The sequence below is a fragment of the Cyprinodon tularosa genome, unplaced genomic scaffold, assembly GCF_016077235.1.
Source record: "Cyprinodon tularosa strain WSP-4 unplaced genomic scaffold, ASM1607723v1 ctg15, whole genome shotgun sequence".
NCBI lineage: Eukaryota > Metazoa > Chordata > Actinopteri > Cyprinodontiformes > Cyprinodontidae > Cyprinodon > Cyprinodon tularosa.
In genome coordinates this window covers 304,789-323,651 of record NW_024038331.1, presented here as the reverse complement: position 1 = coordinate 323,651, position 18,863 = coordinate 304,789, and the positions used below count along the sequence as shown (strand labels likewise).

At 36.8% G+C, this 18,863-nt stretch overlaps 1 protein-coding gene across 1 annotated transcript; it reads right to left on the bottom strand.

Moving 5' to 3' along the window:
- Positions 1 to 163: 163 nt before the first annotated feature.
- Positions 164 to 11,223, bottom strand: scamp3 (secretory carrier membrane protein 3). The gene is made up of 9 exons (XM_038279284.1): positions 10,835 to 11,223; positions 10,594 to 10,674; positions 8,680 to 8,790; positions 7,579 to 7,699; positions 7,273 to 7,401; positions 5,977 to 6,136; positions 5,616 to 5,717; positions 2,704 to 2,821; positions 164 to 862 (listed from the first exon to the last, which is right to left on the bottom strand). The coding sequence occupies exons 1-9, from the start codon at positions 10,886 to 10,888 to the stop codon at positions 725 to 727; spliced, it is 1,014 nt and encodes a 337-aa protein (XP_038135212.1). The 5' UTR covers positions 10,889 to 11,223; the 3' UTR covers positions 164 to 724.
- Positions 11,224 to 18,863: the final 7,640 nt, after the last annotated feature.

The following is an 18,863-nucleotide window of genomic DNA, read 5'->3' as shown; positions in this document are numbered from 1 at the left end:
AGAAATTAAACCCAGATTTGCCTACTGCCACACTGGTGCTTCCTCCTGGCCCATAAGCACCCTGGTCAAAGAGCCATACCAGCAAAATTATAATGAAAACACTAACTTTTGATTTAAAAATAAAAACCCGGTATATAATCAAAATGATGCACTGAAGGCAGTATTTGAATCTGAAAGAATGGCAATGTGTTTTAATTAAAACCAAAACAGCTGTGTGCTATAATTATAATCACTTTAGGTTTCAACAGAACAGTCACAGACACTGGAAACAAAAACAACACTTATTTCATACAGCATGAGAAGATTTGGCAATCCAGTTAGTTAGTATTCTTATTTGTAACAATAACAGCATCATTTATTTAACACTTGAGCCAAACAAAAGCATTGTCTTAGGAGGAGCTGTTCAGTTGTGGATATAAATGGAAAAAATGGCAACATTTCTTTCTGCAAAAACATAAATACCATTATTGAAAAGAAGCAGGGTACACATTCTGGGCAGACAGCATAGTTTCCTTCACACTGACACTTTGACAGCATCAGTTTTATATTTTACACCACCTAAATTTTTACCTTTTGGTTCATTCAGTTTGGCATTGTCTACATCTTCTCCTGTACATTTTCAAAAAAAAATATATATATCAGAAAACTCATGCATGATTGCTGAATTTCAGCTTTCTAGAGGCGCTTTGTCATCAATCCCTGGCGCTCCGCTCATCCTGCTGTCCTATCGAGGTGCAGTGAAGGCCCCCTGGGCAGCAGAGGCAGCTGCTTGGCGTACGGTCTGATTGGACATGACTTCGGTGGCGAACTCAGCCTGAGCCTTTTGGAAGCTGGCATCGGTTTGCCTGTACATGCTGTGGATCTGAAGCGGAGGAAAGAAGAGTACACTGACACCTGAGACCTGCAGCAATTCATTGTCATGTTATCAACACAATGCGGATGAAAACGATACCTAGAAACTAATATGTGGATTTTCCCTCAGAGACCGCTTGCTATCTGCTAAATATATGGGGGGTGGCTCAACAGGACAAAGCATAGAGATCATTTCATTTCATTACACACACTTAGATATTCTGCTTTTAAAACATTTCAGCAAGAATATATATCATTGTTTTTATGAGCGTCTGATCAACTAATCAGCAATATTTCAAAAGGAGATTAACTCCAGGTATATCAGGAAGAGAATTGCACATCTTTACAAGTCTGATTAATCCTTGGGTTCGGTTCAAGATGCCTGAGTTTTTAAGGTTCATGTGTTCTAAGAGTGACAAACAAGTGTAAAATCCAACTGAATGTTCAGCCATAGTAAAAATTAAGTAAGGTAACAGGTTTGGAGTCTCATAGATTAAGGTGTTTAAAGTGAAATGCAGGACTTAAACAATTAACAGGATTCCCCAGATGATTAAATTTTTGAAATAACTGTAATTTTTATTAGAATTATAGAGATTCTAAATAATGCCATTGCTAAGCCAAAACAATGAAATTTGCTAAGTTTTGCCTTTCCTCCATTCGCACAGTTTAGCCTCACCTGATTCAAAAGATCTCTAATAAAGGAGGGGCCCCATCAAAAAAAAAAAAAGTTTAGGATCTGCTAAATTAGCATTAGATTTGCAGATTTAGTCAGGCTTTGTGTCATTTTTTTTTTTAAACAAGTTGGAGTACAATGAGATTCTGGGATATAACAGCATGGCTGATTATCGCCTAACGAGACAATGAAAATAAAGAAAAAGTCTGTTTTTTTTAAAGAGAACATCTGCTTCCATTATACAGTTAAAGGATAGATATAGAAAAAAATTGGAGGATAAAAACTTGTGATGATTTTGTTCTTAACGCTACAGTGTGTAATTTTCAGTGACATCTAACGTCCAGACTGCAGACCGCAGCAACGTGAACATCTCCCCCCCACTGCTTCTCCCCCCCAAGAGTACGGCGAGCATTACGGGACAAAATGTCTTCCACGACGTCCGCATCACCTACCTTCTCAAGTGATGAGGTTTGTTTACATATATAATTTTACAGACAGTATTTCATTAGTCTGTGTAGGGTATAGATTTCAGTACCGTCTCAGTTCATCCCTCTCAACTTGCCGTAGTTACTTTCGAGCGTAATGGGCGATCTCGCAATCGCTAGTTTGTTGGCTCTGCGCTGCCGTAGCGCAAAGATGTCTGCCTCCATGGCTGCGAGACCCGCTCCTATGTAATTATAAATAACGAATTCTAAGGCAACGCAAATATTAAGGTTAAGAGGCTGAGCTCGTAGATGATGATAAATAACATAGTTATGTATAATATATTACATTTCTGACTGTATATCCCTGTAATTATTACACACTGTAGCTTTAATTGAAGCTACTTACGGAATCAGAAAGAGTCGAGAAGTGCCTGCTATAGATGTAAATAAAAAGGTGGTGTGGTTGTAATCAGTTTATTCTGACTATAAACTGAGCAAATCAGTTTGTTAAAAGACCTTGTCCCTTTTGAGGTTTTAAAACTGACCTAATCTAATTTAAAACATGTCCTATTTCAAATAATGAATAAAAACCAAAGTATATTATGTGTGGGTAGGCAGTAAACCGCTTCAGAATAACCAAGTTTAAGCGTATTAAACCAAATAAAGATCAAAATTAGGACGCAAACATCTGTCAAACTGCAGCCTTAGTGTGTTCTATCCTGAGATTCGCCCTACAAATGGAAATCCACTGACCTTCTTCAACAGGAAAACCCCCATGGCGGTCTGGGCAGTGAACAGGATGGCGTTCATAATCATGATCACACCAACGGCGGTGCTTTTACTCAGAAGAGCCAGGCTCACAATCCAGCCGCTGAGGAGAAAAATAGTTTACAGTAAAGATCCAGCGAGAGAAAGTAGGAAAATGAAGATTATATCAAGAAAAGCATAATGATCAAAGATTATATTATTACCAGCTGCAGTAGCCTTCCAGGACAAATCTACCGTACTTGTCTTGATTTTCATAAAATAAAATTGTGCTGAATACATTAGATGAAGTAGTGAAACTCATCTGTATAAGCAAATTTAGTTTGAAACAAAAGGCATAAAAACGTACCTTAATCATCAGAAAATCTCTGGTCTAATTGATCTTATGCAGCTTTAAATGACTGCCTCTAATCCATCCTTTAAGTCGAAATGGTGTTTTTCTCAACTATATTCTGCAGCAGATGTCTTCTATTCTGTTCTATTATCGGCTGACCAAGGAACTTAACCCTAAGTTACCCACCAATTATCGTATTTAGTTAAGTGGTCAACTTGGCTCTAGTGCTACTGGCTCAACTTGCAGCCAGTGTTTTCATTTTATTATTTTTATTTTATTTTAATGTTTATTACATCCTTCAACAATTAAACATACAGTAAAATCAGTGATGACATTGTCAGTACTGTAAAGTGTACAACGTTGAGTGATTGTACAGAGAAGGACTTGGGTTTTTAACATTTAACCATGAATCCCTCCTGTACTCCCCCCACCTCCGCCAGCAGATGAGACTAAAGAGAAAGAAAAAAAAGAAATAATAATAATAATTCTCACACACTGCATCTTTATTGTGGATCAATAGTGTTTGAGTCTTTCCTCTCTGGTTTTAAAAACGGTTCCCATGTACTTTGATACGCCTCAATCTGGCCGTTTATTTTGTGTATGAGTCGTTCATAGTGTTTTCATTTTAAATTGTAATAAAATAAATGTCATCTTCTGCAAAAACTTTGGAACTTACACTATGCTGCTTTAATTTTGCATAAACGCCAGACTGCATATTAATACCTTAGAGAATTAGCTAACCTCACATCCTTCCTGACACAACCTGATTTAGAAAAAAACAGGCTCACATCTTTAGTTGTAGTTAAGAATCCTATAAGGCACACTTTGTTGGAAACAAAAAATATTCTGACGCACAATAAGGCAACCATTTTAGCCGAACTCTAAAGGTTTGAGCAAATTATGCCCATCTAAAAATCTCTTCACTGTCTTTGGTCAAAGGAAATATATTCCAGACAGCTGCTTTATATTTTTAAATCCAGATCAGCTGGTGTGTTTTAAGTCTTTTTGGTTGTGATCACCTCTGATCAGTAGCTACAGTGTCTCAAACACTAAACATATATTTTTTTTAAATCATCATTTTAGTAAGGTTCAGGTATTTTAGTTGAAAATTACAAATGTCATTCTCTTTTCTTAATTTTAAATATGAGTCACTCTTGTGCTATTTTACCTTTCCACACAATTGCTTTACAATTTGTTTTAAATAATTTGTCTTATTTTCTATTTAGGGACGTTTGTACTCATTAAATAAAATGGACAAGACTTGACTATTTAAACTTAGGGCTGAAACAATTAAATGGATTAATATCTTATTGATATAATCATCTGCTAATCTATTAATTGTTAAATGCAGAATAGAGAATGTCTTTAGCTAACAGAGCAAACCACTTAAAGCACTAATTATACCACACTGTGAAATAAAATAATATAAACATTTTACATTTAAGATAAAAACAAAAACTTTTTAATATGTCTATATATTCCTCAAGCGGAAAAACTTTAGTTGCACATGGTTTAAATTTGAGTTTAAATAAAAAAAAAAAAGAAACCTTTTGGAATCTGATTATTAATCCATTAATCATAGAAATTATCGACAGACGAATCAATTAGGAAAATGATCATTAGTTGCAGCCCTTCTTGGATTGCCTCACCGTGGCTTTCCACCTGAGTCACAGTGGTCTGTAGGAGGGTAAACAAGGAAAAGCAAAGGAACTTAAAAAAAACCTCACACATTGTTAAACCGTTTTAAGTTTATCAGCTCAAAAATGACAATTTCCCCTTAAGAGATTATGTTTTTATCACGAGAGGCAACTTTTAGTTTTTGAGTCAAATTAATCACACTACTACTTGGAGATAAAAACTGAAACTGCTTTCAAGCTTTGATGTATACTACAGTGAGGAAAATGAGTATTTGAACATCCTGCTATTTTGCAAGTTCTCCCACTTAGAAATCATGGAGGGGTCTGAAATTGTCATCTAGATCTTCTCTAGATCAGTCAGGTTTCTGGGCTGTTACTGACAAACACAGAGTTTGAGCTCGCTCTGATAATTCTCTTTTGGGGTTATCCAGGCTGTGCGCTTCGGATAATTGTCATGTTGGACTCATCTTCAATACTCTTAATTGAGGGAAGGAGGTTGTTCCCCATAATCTTGTAATACATGTCCCCGGTCATCCTCTCCTTAATACAGTGCAGTCACCCTGTCTTGGGATGGTACTCATCATTCTTCTTCCTCCAAACACAGTTAGTGGAGTTTTGACCATAAAGTTGTAATTTGGTCTCATCTGACCACATGACATTCTCCCATGACTCCTCTGGAACATCCAAATGGTCATTGGCAAACTTAAAATGGGCCTTGACATGTGCTGGTTTAAGCAGGGGAAACTTCTGTGACATGCATTATTTCATACCATGACGTCTTAGTGTATTACCAACAGTAACCATCCAAGCTCTTTTCAGGTCATTGACTTCAGGTCATTGTTTTAATGGAAAAGCAGCTGGTATAAACAACAACCTGTGGGAGTATTAATTGGTTCAGCGAATCAAATATACATAGTGCCAAGTTGTACCTGAATCCTGATCCAGGGATTCCAATAGTCATGATGACAAAGACGCAGACTTGAGCAAAGAAGATAAAGAAGAAGATAAAGAAGTTGAAGGAGCTGTCACTCCTGCAAAAGAAAAACATTATAATCATATTATATCACTTTATCTTTTTATATATGATTGTTTAGTTTTAATAAATTTTTCAGTTTTTTTATTCTCATGTACAGCACATTGTACTCTCTTGCTACTTAAAGTTGCTATATAAATCTGCTATATTCATGAAATGGACAAAGCAGCAACCACAGGAAGTGATTCTTAATAGTCGAAAAATAACATTCAGTATCTTTTGTCTAAACACAAAGGATGAGAAAAGGCTGGAATCACCTGAAGGCTTTATAAACAGGTCGATACCAGCAGACGAAGGAGCAGGGAGTGAAGAGGAGAGTCCAGAGGATGGAGAGTCCAAAACCGGAACCCTCGCTGGTGTCCACACAAAACATAGCCAGGGAAGAGATCAGGTTGAAGAGGAGGGTGAACGCACAGACTGTTTGTTACAAAGACAGGGAAATAAATCTCTTTATATGGCAAGGAAATAGAGTGCTGCTTTTCAGACGGTTCTAAATTCAAAATAACCATACTTCATTCATATTAAACAGACATAGTTTAACAGAGAAGTTCATAAAAAGAACTAAAGAAAAAAAAACGTTTCTTAGTAAGTCGGTTATGCCAGCACTAAACAACCTGCTGACATAAATACCAAAATGACAGTTTCTCTGCAACTTTCTGAAGGATTTGAATCCATATATAAGTGGGGGATGTATTTGAGTTTGTAACTGAAATTGGAGAATTAGGAAAAACTTGCCTCCAGATTTTGTGTTTTTGTAAAAATCCTCAAAGTTGTTTACTGCATCGTCACTTGACTGCAAATAAAAGAGCAGTTCACATAAATCAGTGAATATATGATGTAAAAGTCATGCCTACTGGAGGTTTAACCCTTTATAGGACAAGCTCCCGTTTGTGATCACTTGTATTCCCCTTACAAATGGAGTCCCCCCTGTCCCTCAGGGAGATCTAGAAGCACAAGATCTATATCCAGCCATTCAGCAAAGATACTGCTACATGGCTGTACATCTTATTTTGGCATTTGAAAAAAGTTTAAAAGTCAGGAACAAAGGTAATAAGCTATTTTAAAAAGTTAATACAGAAAAAAGGTAAAAAGCTAATTAAAAAAGTTAAAAAGTGAATAAGCCTAGTTAACGATTATATTATACTATTATACTAAAAAATGCCAAAAAAGGGCCAGTATCAGCATTAATGCCTCTACGTTTATGTTGTACCAAAAAGTGTTTTTTGATGAATTTCTTATAGAAACGCTTTTGTTATTTTTCTTAATATATTCAGGCAAGATGGCATTTCTTGTTATTTCATTGACATTAATTTTTGCCATCAAAATATTCATATTTTTTTAATGTTACAAAGGTAATAAGCTCTTGTCCTGTTCTCCAATAACACTATTGGCTTGACATTTTGATTTTCAAAGTATTTCACTGAGTGCCCTGTAAAGGGTTAAGAAAACATCTGACCAGAACCGTGCTAAATAACAACTGCTTCTCATGAGCTCGTGGATCTTATTGAATTGGAAGTGTGTGGTGTGTATATGTTACAGTTAATTAAACTCACACATCCAGAAGTAGTACATAATGGTGACAGTACGCTGGAAGCGCTGGCTGATCTCCACACTGATGTCCTGGTAGAAGCAGGGCCCGACAGGAAAGAAGGAAGGCAGTGGGGGCCAATTATTCTGACGCGCTGAAGAAGAGAACAGAAGCAGCTAAAGCCAAAGAATCCCCTATTTAATATTTATTTGACAAACTGACGCCAATAGAGTCCTTTCAGGAAGCATTAATATAAAGAAAAAAGGACTTTCCACTTTGAAAAGTAAATTATATGCTGAACAAAGCAGAGTCTAGCTTTGCTGTGTCTTACTGGCTCCTGGTCCGAGGCTGTGAGACTGCAACTCCCGTTCCCTCCTCTCCAACTCCTGGGCTTTCCTCTCAAGCTCCTCCTGCTTCCTCAGGAGCTCTGCTGTGGTGGCGTTCACTGCAGGCTAACACACAGACACAGCAGGAAAACTGGAGGTCAGCTTTCACAGAAAAAAAAAAAAACAGTCGCCTCTAATATTTAGAAGTGTTTTGCAAACATGTCATAGCTTAAAAGCAGTTCTAAGTGGTTTAAAGTGGTGGACTCATTTAGATGCTTACATTTATAATTAATAGAAAAAGTTTTTAGTCCTGTATGTCGCTTTACTTTTCTTTTCATCAGCTCTAGCCCGATTTTCTGTCCTGAAAAATGCATCCCTGCAGCGGGAGGCTGCCCCTACGGTTCTCAGTGAGGATGATGTGTTCAGACTGACACGCAGTGCTAGTTTCCTGTCACACAAGTAGACAGAAAAGCTAAAATGTCAAGTCTTTCCAAAATACCTTCCTTTATATTTGCCATCTGTCTTACATGACCAAAAAAGAACCTGCTATGGCTTTCTTACAACTCATCCACAGCGATAACAGATCCTGCTTTAAAAGTCTATGATTTCAGTATTCTTTGCAAAGCACTTCATATCCTCTTTATCACATTCATAATTACAGAGCCACATATATATGTGAACCTAACTTCTACTGAAATAAAGAGGGCAAAAGTGATGAGAGATCGACTTATTAAGGCCATCGCTGATTATTTGGAGATTAGCCTAACCGATTCCCGGTATGTGCTGTTGATATGTTTGGACCGATTCTTGAAGCTTATATTGCTTTTTCTTTTTCCATTCACATGACAAAAACGGAAAAAAAAAAAAAAAAGCAAACAAACAAAAACAGAAATGTTTATTAACAAATAAAACAATAACAATAAACAGTAAATAGAGGAAGTGGAAACAAACATGTTTCATTCTATTTTAAGGTATGGCTGCTGAATATACTAATGATTCGGCTGATAAAAGAAAGAAAAAAAACGCTTGGATCGGCCAAAAATATCGGCCGTAAGATGAAATGCTCCATCAACGTTAGTGGTAACTGTACATTGCGAAATGACTACCTGGGAGGTATAGGAGCCATAGTTGCGAGGCTCAGTGGGTGTTGTTCTGCTGGGTGGCGTCTGTGCAGGAGCAGGTGCAGACGGAGATGTGGCTTCATATGGTGGTGGAGGCTATAAAAATAAAACAACAAAACATATCCATTAGAGTGATGAAGAAAACATTAAAAACCAACGAGTTAATAAACAGGGCCTCTTGTACAGAACACTGTATATAACTTGGCTTCCTATACAGCTGTTAATATCAAAGTGTGAATTACATTTAGAAATGGGAACTTCTAGATAAGGGCCAACAGATCATGGGCCCTGTTAAGACCCCTGTAGTGAAAACACACACAGCAAAACACTCAGTATAAGAAAGTCATTTTCTCTTGAAATTGGTGTCTTTCCCCTTGATTTAAGGAGGTAAGATAATATGCTGATGGTGTAAAATGATTTAAAAGCATTTCATTTATCTTGCTTCAAGTGGATAATACCTAATCATTTCATTTCAAGAGCAGAAATACTCATCATTAGCCAGATCATCCCATTTATTCATTGCAATTAAGGGAAAATTCACCTGCAATTGTTTAGCTAAATACAAAATCAATTTCTTATGATATGCAATCACAGTTTTCATCCATTAGATCAGGAATCTGAAAACCATTTTTTTTGGCTCACTTAATATGCTGAACAATGCACTGTTGCCCTAGTTTTTATGTGTGCGTTATTCTTTTTTTCTGTCACCCAATGAGAAAACCCGGACCTTATCCTGCCCCCCTGGTTAATTTAGTCCAGGGGTCTTCAACGGTTTCCAGGCCAAAGACCCTCAAACTGATGGCGAGATGGAGCGGGGACCCCCCAATTATATATATTGTATGAAATTGTATTATATCAAACTGGTCCTATTGTCTCTCTATTACAGATGGAGTAATGTAACGAAAGTAATTTTGCTCTGGGATTATTAAAGTATTTCTGATTCTGATTCCTGGTTGATGGGAGAGGTGTTGTGAATGAAACGGTGCCCAGCTTAAAAGAGCTACTGTGTGTCGCTGAATGTGTGCATTAATAAAAGACATCTTCTGCCTCCATTTATCTGTTCACTACAGTGTGTTGAATTCATCCATCCATTTTCTGACACGCTTAATCCCAAGTGGTGTCGCGAGGGGTGCTGGTTTCTTTCTCCAGCTGTCTACGGGCGAGAGGCGGGGTACATCCTGGACAGGTCGCCAGTCTATCACAGGGTAACAAATAGACAAACAACCATTCACGCACACACTAACAGCTAAGGAGAATTTAGAGAAGCCACTTTACCTAACAGTCATGTTTTTGGACTGTAAGAGGAAGCCAGAGTACCTGGAGAGAACCCACGCATGCTCAGGGAGAACATGCAAACTCGATGACAGGAATCAAACCCAGAACCTTCTTGCTGCAGGGCAGCAGTGCTACCCACTGCTCCACTAACATGTTGAATTCATGTTAATGTGTATTTAAAGACAATTTAATTATTGGAAAGAATTGCAGAGTGGAATATAAAAAAAAAAGTATAATCAACCAAAACTTTTGCGACCCCCATGCAGCACCACTGAGGACCCCCTAGGGGCCACGGACCCCCTGTTGAGGACCTCAGATTTAGTCTAAAACCACTACTTAGACCAAAAGCTGACTGTAAATGTGTGTCAAATATTTCTACTCTGTTCTGGCTTAAAAAATAGTACCTGTAACTGTAAACAGAGGGTAATGAAGAGACAAAGAAACAAAAAAGATGGAGAATAATCTATAGTAGTAGTATAAAAACTAATGAGTTACAGGTCTAAATAATGGATAAATGAATGAGTAGAGGAGCAAATGGATAATAATGTAAAGACAACTGAAACCAAATATGTAATATTTTCCTGCTTGTTTTATTTTCTAGGCAAAAACAAAGACACTGCTCACCCCAGCTGGTTTGTCAAACGGGTTGTAAAGGTCCAGTGTTGCAAATTCTGTGTTGCTGCTATGCTGAGTCACAGCAGGGTCCTAGTATATAGTTAAAAAAAAACATCAACAAGTCATTGAATTTTCTATTGCATTTAAATTTAGGCTCAGATGATTTATACAGGAGGACAGATGGGCCTGGACAAAAACCAGGTCAGATGAGCGACATCAGTGAGCCGTCATCATCCTGTCACTCACCCACCTGGAAAGGGTTCTGGTCCTCCGTCGGTTCTGGAAAGCTAGTGTACTTCGACATGTCACACAGTCACTGCCCACCACTGAGGGAAACGTTGAAGAAGCTAAGCTAATGCTAGCTATGAGATGTAACGAGGCTTTAGTTTCTTTTTTGTCGGAGAAAAAGGCGGATGTTGCTGTTATCGGTTTATCCAGTCAGATGCTGCTATGGTCAACATACCGGTTAACTAGCGACTAGTGGCTGGAGACTAAAACCTGTATTCGCCCAAGCTGCTAATATCTACTTAATGGTCCAGTAGAGTCAAATATATCAGCGGAAATCAGATATTATAGGAGGCAGGAAAACAAGAACTAGCTAACGATCATGTGACTCCTGCTGCGGCACGGGGTCACGTGACAAAGGTCAAGGGCGGGGCAAAAAATAATAATATTCCGAAATAAAAATAAAATATTTTAATGGTTTCTCTGTTAAAATAGAGTAATACTTAATCGTCACTGAAGAAAAACAAATTTCCGAAATAAAAAATGAAATATTTTAAAGATTTCTCTTTTAAAATACAGTAATATTTAACCGCTACTGAAGAAAAACAACCCTTTCAAATTTAACATTTGAAAACCTATTTCAAAAGAGGTTTCTAAATGAACATTTTAAATGGAATTATTCATAATTTACATTTTAATTACTAATCCATTGTTAAATACTGCAATTTGAAGATATATTTCAAGTCCTCTTTCTAAATGGGTATATGAAAACTACAACACATCAGACTACAAATAGGCCTAAGGTTTCTAATCACTGTTTTAAAAAAAAGATCATACTTAATTGCAAATCCCTTTTCCTTTTTACCTTGCATTTTCCATTCCTTTTTGCAATTTAAATTTTGGTCCTTATACAACATGGAACAAATCAATGAAGAAAGTGTCATTTAAAACAGTTCTGGTAGGTTATACCTCAGTTAGTTGAAATTCTAACTAATCTCACTTCTGGGGAGATGAAATACATAATCTGTAACTAATGTAGTTATGAATTAATAAGGGGAATGAAGACCTGTTCATGGTGTAGCCCAACTTTAAACCAAAGACTGCTGGAGAGGGGGCCCCAGGCCCCCATGACCCTGACAAAAAGAAGTATATATGTATACTATATTTAACAACCTAAGTATTTATGAAAGATAAAGATAATTTTAAATAATAGATTCTAAAATCATTGCAAAATATATTATTCTATTTTATTTATGTCAAAGCCTATCTTATTTTATTTTTTTTATTCAGTGTTACATTTACTATTTTTTTTCAAGTTTGAAATATTTTAACTTTATGAGACTGCCATGCCACAAACATGAATTATGGTTTTATGATACTACCTCCTAACTATGAGATAATTTGTAATGATTAAAAATATTAATGGGGTGGTCAAGGTTGAGTCCAGATTTAATATAAACATCTTTGGAGGGAGCTACATATAACAGTGATGGCTGGGAGTTCTTCCATTCTCACATAATTCTCTCATTATTAAAGTTACTTGATCAATAGACCAAGGAAAACATTCCAAATGATCATGAGTAATCATAGGTAGGGTATGACTTCCTTAATATCAACTAAGTCGCATGTCTATAAATATTTTTTTACCAAACTACTTTTTATCTTAATTTTTTTTTTTAATGATACAAATGGAAACAGATAAATCATTTTATTTTAAATTCATATTGATTTACACATTTTCATTAATATCGAACAAATTTCTTCCTCATTCCTTATCAATGCCTCTAAGTTAATGGAAAATCCTTTCAAAACAAAATCTGAACTTTACCAAAATGTAACAACTACTTTTAACCAGTAGATGTCTCCCTCGTTCCTCGCCTATCAGGGCTCACATAAATGGGATTCATAAACTTGGCTTAATTAAAATCAGACCCAGATAATGCAAAACTATACAGCAAGTTCTTCTCACTTCTTAAATATACTGTTTAAATAGTCTTTGAAAAAGAACCAGATTAGTCAGTCACTTAAGCTGGATGTGATTAAATTGATCTCAGATAATAAAGTAAAAAATCTTGGTGTTATTTTTTATCAGGATCTGTCATTTAAATCCCATATCAAAAAGGTTTCTAGAATTTCCTTCTAACATCTGTGGAATATTGCAAAACTGATAAATATCCTATCCAGGGGTGGTGATGAGAAACTGTTAGTCAATGCATTTGTTACTCCAAGGCTGGACTATTGTAACTCTTTACTTTGAGGAAGTCCACAAACTGTAGTTAAAACCTCTCTATGTGCAGGTTTACTAGTGTTTCTACAAGTTCCTTATGTGCTCTGCTTCTTTCTGTAAGTCTGCTTCTGTCTCCTTGAACCCTAGTCAGCCTCAGCAGATGGCTGCTCACACTGAGACTGGTTCCGCTGGAGGTTTCTTCCTGTTATAAGGGAGTTTTTCCTCTCCACTGTCGCTACAAACATGCCTGGTGTGAGGAATTGCCTTTGAGGCAATTAGTCAATGCAATCAACTGGTTTTCCTTCGATAGAAAACTTTAAATCAATTTGACTGTATGATCTGATGAATTGTAAAATGTCTTGAAATGACATGTGTTGTGAATTGGCACCATATTAATAAACTGAACTGAATTGAAATCGAAATATTATAGAAAAATAATAGATTTGTTTTTTAAATCACCACATATTCTCATCCACTGTCTCCATCTTCATGTCCAGCAGTCCGTGTACATTTCATGCCCTGATGCCCTTGCTGAATCCGTCCGCCTCTCTTTTGATCTTCTTCTTCTATGGAGTCACATGGGGTCACATGGGTGAGGACAGTCATGGGGTTTTATTACAAACCTACAATTTGAAACTTCAGATCCTCTAAACTGCTTATATATGATGTCCCTCTCTTCCAACTGGAGATCTCTGTTATTTCTGACATCTATTTTAAATCAGTTTCCTCTTTAACGACTATCAAAAGTACACATTTTACTGGCATGTTGGATATATATTTAGAAAAGTGAACAGATATTTTCCTTCTTTATTGCTACATACAGTGTCCTGCTGAAGTTATCGCACCCCTGAACATTCACATTTTAGAACATTGCAACCACAAACATCAACATTATGGGGATTTCAATGTGAAGAGAAAGAAAAAACACTTAATCAAGACAGCTGAGCTGCTTTGATGAGCTCTGATAGCTAGGTGAGAAAAACAGCTGATCCCAGGCTGTTCTCTACATCCAGTCTGTTCCTCTGCTTGGTTTGGATGTGTGTCACAGCTGAAGGTGAACTCAAACATATAAGTATACTTTACTTTTTGGTTGAAAAAAGCTTGTTTAATTTTTCATGTGGGTCCTCAAAAAGTAGAACAGATCCCAGCCCTATTTTATTAAAATGGAATATTTTCCTGTACCCTTTGCGATGGACTCGCGGACCACTAGGGGTTCCCCGGTTGGGAAACACTGAAGTAGAGTACAATTAATAAACTACCAAGACAAATTTGTTCACCTCTACTGACAGGCAGTGGTGGAAAAAGTACTAAACAACAGTAGTGGAGTAGAAGTATTGATACCAGGGACGTAATTCTTGGTGGGGAAAGGGGGGGCATCTCCCCTGCATTTTTTTCAAAAGGCAGTTTTGGTCCCATGCATGTTTTACTGTCCAAAAACAATGTTACGCAACAGTGCAGAGACATTTGTTGAGCACTAGGACCAATCGGAAAAACCTCTGCTCAAGTTGAAGTCCGCTTCCCTGAGCTTAGAATACCTACAAGCTCCTGATTGGCCTACTGTCTTTTCTTTGTGTGATTTGCTGTCTTGGCTGCCACTCTTGAGAAGCTCACTTTACAAACATCTGTGCGCACTGAACCGGGTCTGTGATTGGATGGTCAAACACGCTGAATTTAGTTATACAGTATTAAAAAATACTTGCGTCCGTCCCACTTCTGAAATGAAGATTTCGTCCATGATTAATACTCACAGTCAAATCTTACTCAACTACAAGTAAAAGTTACTTTGTCAATCATCTACTCAAATTAAAGTATTCACTTTTGAAAATACTCAAGTATTCAAAAGTACATTCATTTTGAAATACTTAAATATGCAAAAATACAAATAGAATTTTCTAATATCAGTACATTTCTGGGGCGCTCAGTGGCGCAGCGGGTAGCATTGCTGCCTTGCAGCAAGAAGGTTCTGGGTTAGATTCTACTTATAATATCTTCTAGATGGAGTTTGCATGTTCTCCCTGAGCATGCGTGGGTTCTCTCTGGGTAAAAATATGACTGTTAAGAAAATTGTTTTCTCTAAATTCTCCTTAGGTGTGAGTGTGTGCATTTGTCTCTGTGTTGCCCTGCGATGGACTGTACCCCGCCTCTCTCCAGTAGACAGCTGGAGATAGGCACCAGCACCCCACACGACCCCACTTGGGATTAAGCATGTCAGAAAATGGATGGATGTACCGGTACATTTCTGTATAACCTTGTAAATCTCAGAAACCATTGAACCACTGCTACAAATTCTAAACTACAGCATAAAAATGCCACAAAAAATTAAGAGAGCTATCTTGATTATTATTTCTAATTAGAAACAAATCTAAAAGAAAACTTGACTGTCTTCATTCTCTTCACTATGGAATAGGGTCTTAAGGTTGTTTCTATTGCCACAAAAACTACCTTAATAACATTTATAAACTACTTATAATATCTGCCCAGAGTTTCTAATATTTGAGGACTGTCATGCAAATATCTAAAACAGTGGAGTCCAAATTCAGTCCTAAGTGATGCTATCTTGCAAGAAACAGCAACAGCAGTTTAAAAAGCTAAGCTGAGCCAAAAGGAACAAGTAACTAGCAGCTTCCTAGAAATGGAGTGAAGTACAAAGTATAAAATTTGACTTTGAAATGTAGTGAAGTGAAAGTTATAAGTTCTTCAGTTTCTCGTTGTTACTTAGCTCCTCTTGTGTGTTTTCCCCTGGCGTCTTTTGTTTTTTTTTTGTATTTTTATTTAGTGGATTTTGCCTCTGTTGCCTTTGGAATCGTTAATAAATCAGGAAAGCTCATCTCTGTCTCCTCGTCTCTGCATTTGGGTCCTCACTAACTTCCACCAAACCTGAGAACCACTGTATTCAGATGTTGGTTTTAATGTTTTGATTGAAAGCCTATGTATCATAAAATCTAAATAAATTGCATTAAAAATTTGGGTTGAAATGTAAATAAATGTGGACTCTATTAATATGCTGCTTGACTCTTCTCTTATTTTACATACATTAGTGATGCATTCATTATTTTAACACAACAATGCTAATGAAGGTTATATACACTAACATCACACCTTAGCAAAGCTTTTTTTTTTGTCTTCATGGCTCTCAGTCGGCAAACTCCTGTTACTAAAACCCCTGCTGTTAAGCACTTAGCGTCCAGCTGGCTGCCAATCAATTGCTGGACCAACTGTCCTGAAACCGCAGCATTCCTCCTCAGCCATTTGAGCAAAGCAGTGCTCCATTACATCCCTGCCTGAGGAATGAACTGGCATAACAGTTGTGTGTGGAAAATAACCCACCTAAGGAGCAGCAGCTCTAAACTGCTCCACCAAGGCACACAATCATTTTTCAAATAGGTCATTTCAGTCGAATCTTGTATTTGGAGTTTTTTATGAGTGATCACATGTGGTTGGTCCAGTTCTTGAGCAAACAGCAGGAAACATTCCAACCAAAATAAGAGTGCAGCACTGTGCCCCGAATCGTGTGGTTTTAATGAGAAGTTGCACAATGATATGGGGTTCAGTGACACCACTGAACACAAAGCTTCTGCCTTATGACATAGAAGCATGTTGGAGATGGTGGAGCCTGTACAAACTCTGAATACTTAGGAAAATGTTCTCACAATTTTTGATTATTTACCTAACTCTGCTTTCAATCAACTTCCATAAATCATTTTATGGAAAAATGATTGTGAGGAAAAAATGAAGTTAGCAACACAAATTAACTATTATATTTAGTATTTATCAGATGTTTTGATAGAACATTGAAGGATTCCATCAAGCCGTCCCTCCATCCATCCATCCATCCATCCATCCATCCATCCATCCATCCATCCATCCATCCATCCATCCATCCATCCATCCATCCATCCATCCATCCATCCATCGATTTTAGGAATTCATGGTATATCGACTTTGGCATCGGAGTCGGCTGTTATTCGTTATTTACTTATACATTGTTTTTGGGCCCTATATATAAAAGATAAAATATATTTGTCTAACTATAAGTATAAATAGCAGTGTGTTATGGTTCACTTGTGTTAACAATAGGAAAGCATTCAATAAATATATGTTTGAACTAATTTTTGAAAAATACAAAAACCTAATGAAAGCGTTCGGGTCAAGAAATTTTAGGTAAATCAGCTATCAGCCGAGTGTCCAAAAGATAAAACACCTCTAATGCTGCTTTTAAAACAATAATAACAATAATAACAAAGCTTGTTTGGTTATTCAGTTGAACAGAGCCACACAATATATGTATTATTGATGCTTAAAGATACATGTGGGATTTTAACAAATTGCTTGATAGCACAGTAGACGCTATATGCTTTAAGATTAGTAGACCTGCTAATCGTTGAAGTAGACCTAACATTATAAGGCCTGACATTAAAATGACTAATCCTTGCTTCCATCCTAGTCGTCCATCATTCCATTCAATCAATCAATCACTGTGATAATTTATTAACGCATTAAAAATACAATGGCTAAAATGTACATCCCTTTAAATGGTAAAGTGCTTCTTTAAACACATAGCAAATGTTGATCTTTGATCATTTTAAATCTAATTGAGCCTTATTAATAATAATAATAGCTGAACTTTATTGATCTTGCATTGGAGAAATTTACCTCTGCATTTCAGAGGTTAAGGGTCTTACTACAGAATCTTTGGCATGTATTGATATGTGTTTCTACCTAATTGAAACCTATAGTTGTTTCCATCCATTCATCTGTTACTCCTTCTGTTCCTCCATCTATCCATTAATGTTTTTCCGGCATATTCAAGATCAAGCAGATAATAAATCTACCAGGATAACCGTGACTTCCCTCTCCTGTTTAGTCTGACCTGAAAATCATGGCTTCATCTTAAATCATATAATCTTGACTTGCATCTTGTCATTTTATAGTAGTTTTAAAGTAATTTGCGATTCCTATGCTTTGCACCGACTGCAAAAAAAGTACATACAGAGTTTTATTTTTTTCAAAAACTTTTCCCTATTTTTCTCCCTCATTAATAACCTCAGACTCTTGGAATGGATCACCCAATAACAGATGTATTTTAACTGGATCAGGCAGTAAAAAAGTCCTTTTAGTACATTTTAGTACTTTTGTTTCTGAAAATGTTCTTAAATCCAGTTGTGCATTCTGGCTCCTAGCTCAGCACTGTGTAGAAATTAACCTGGGAAACAGATCAGGAGGAGGGAGGACAACATACTGATTAAAAACCTGCAGAAACCTTCACTGCCTGTGAAGCGTTTCAGTCCTCTATTTGGGGGAGTGCCAGAGAGAGCCTCCAAAGGGCCATTTTTCCTGAAAGGTGAATATTTTCTCAAGCTAAACCACAGTATAAAATCTGGGATTTTTAAAGATTTTATGTCTTTCATTTAAAACCAAATTATATACACCATTTGTAATCTATATCTTGTAAAGAAAAACAAAAATCGAAATGGTTGGACAATCCCAGGAGGTACAAGCGCAAAAGATTGCTGAATACTTTCTTGTTACAAAGAAAGCATTACCAGTAAATATACAATTTCTCATGGCCTGCTCTCTCCTTCTCTTACTCATTTTCCTCTCCACACCCTGTTTCCCCCTTTGTCTGTGCCAAGTGTCTCGTTGCAGAGTTTATAAAATATGATTCATCCTCAGGAGTTTTTGCTCATAATCAAGCACATATTGTAGTCAGAGAGCAGACAGGGGACATGGTTTGAAAATGGGAATAAAAAAAAAACTGTGGAGAAAAATGGACTGGAAGGAACAGCAAAAGCAACAAGATGTTGAAAATGAATCAGGAAAGAGAAAC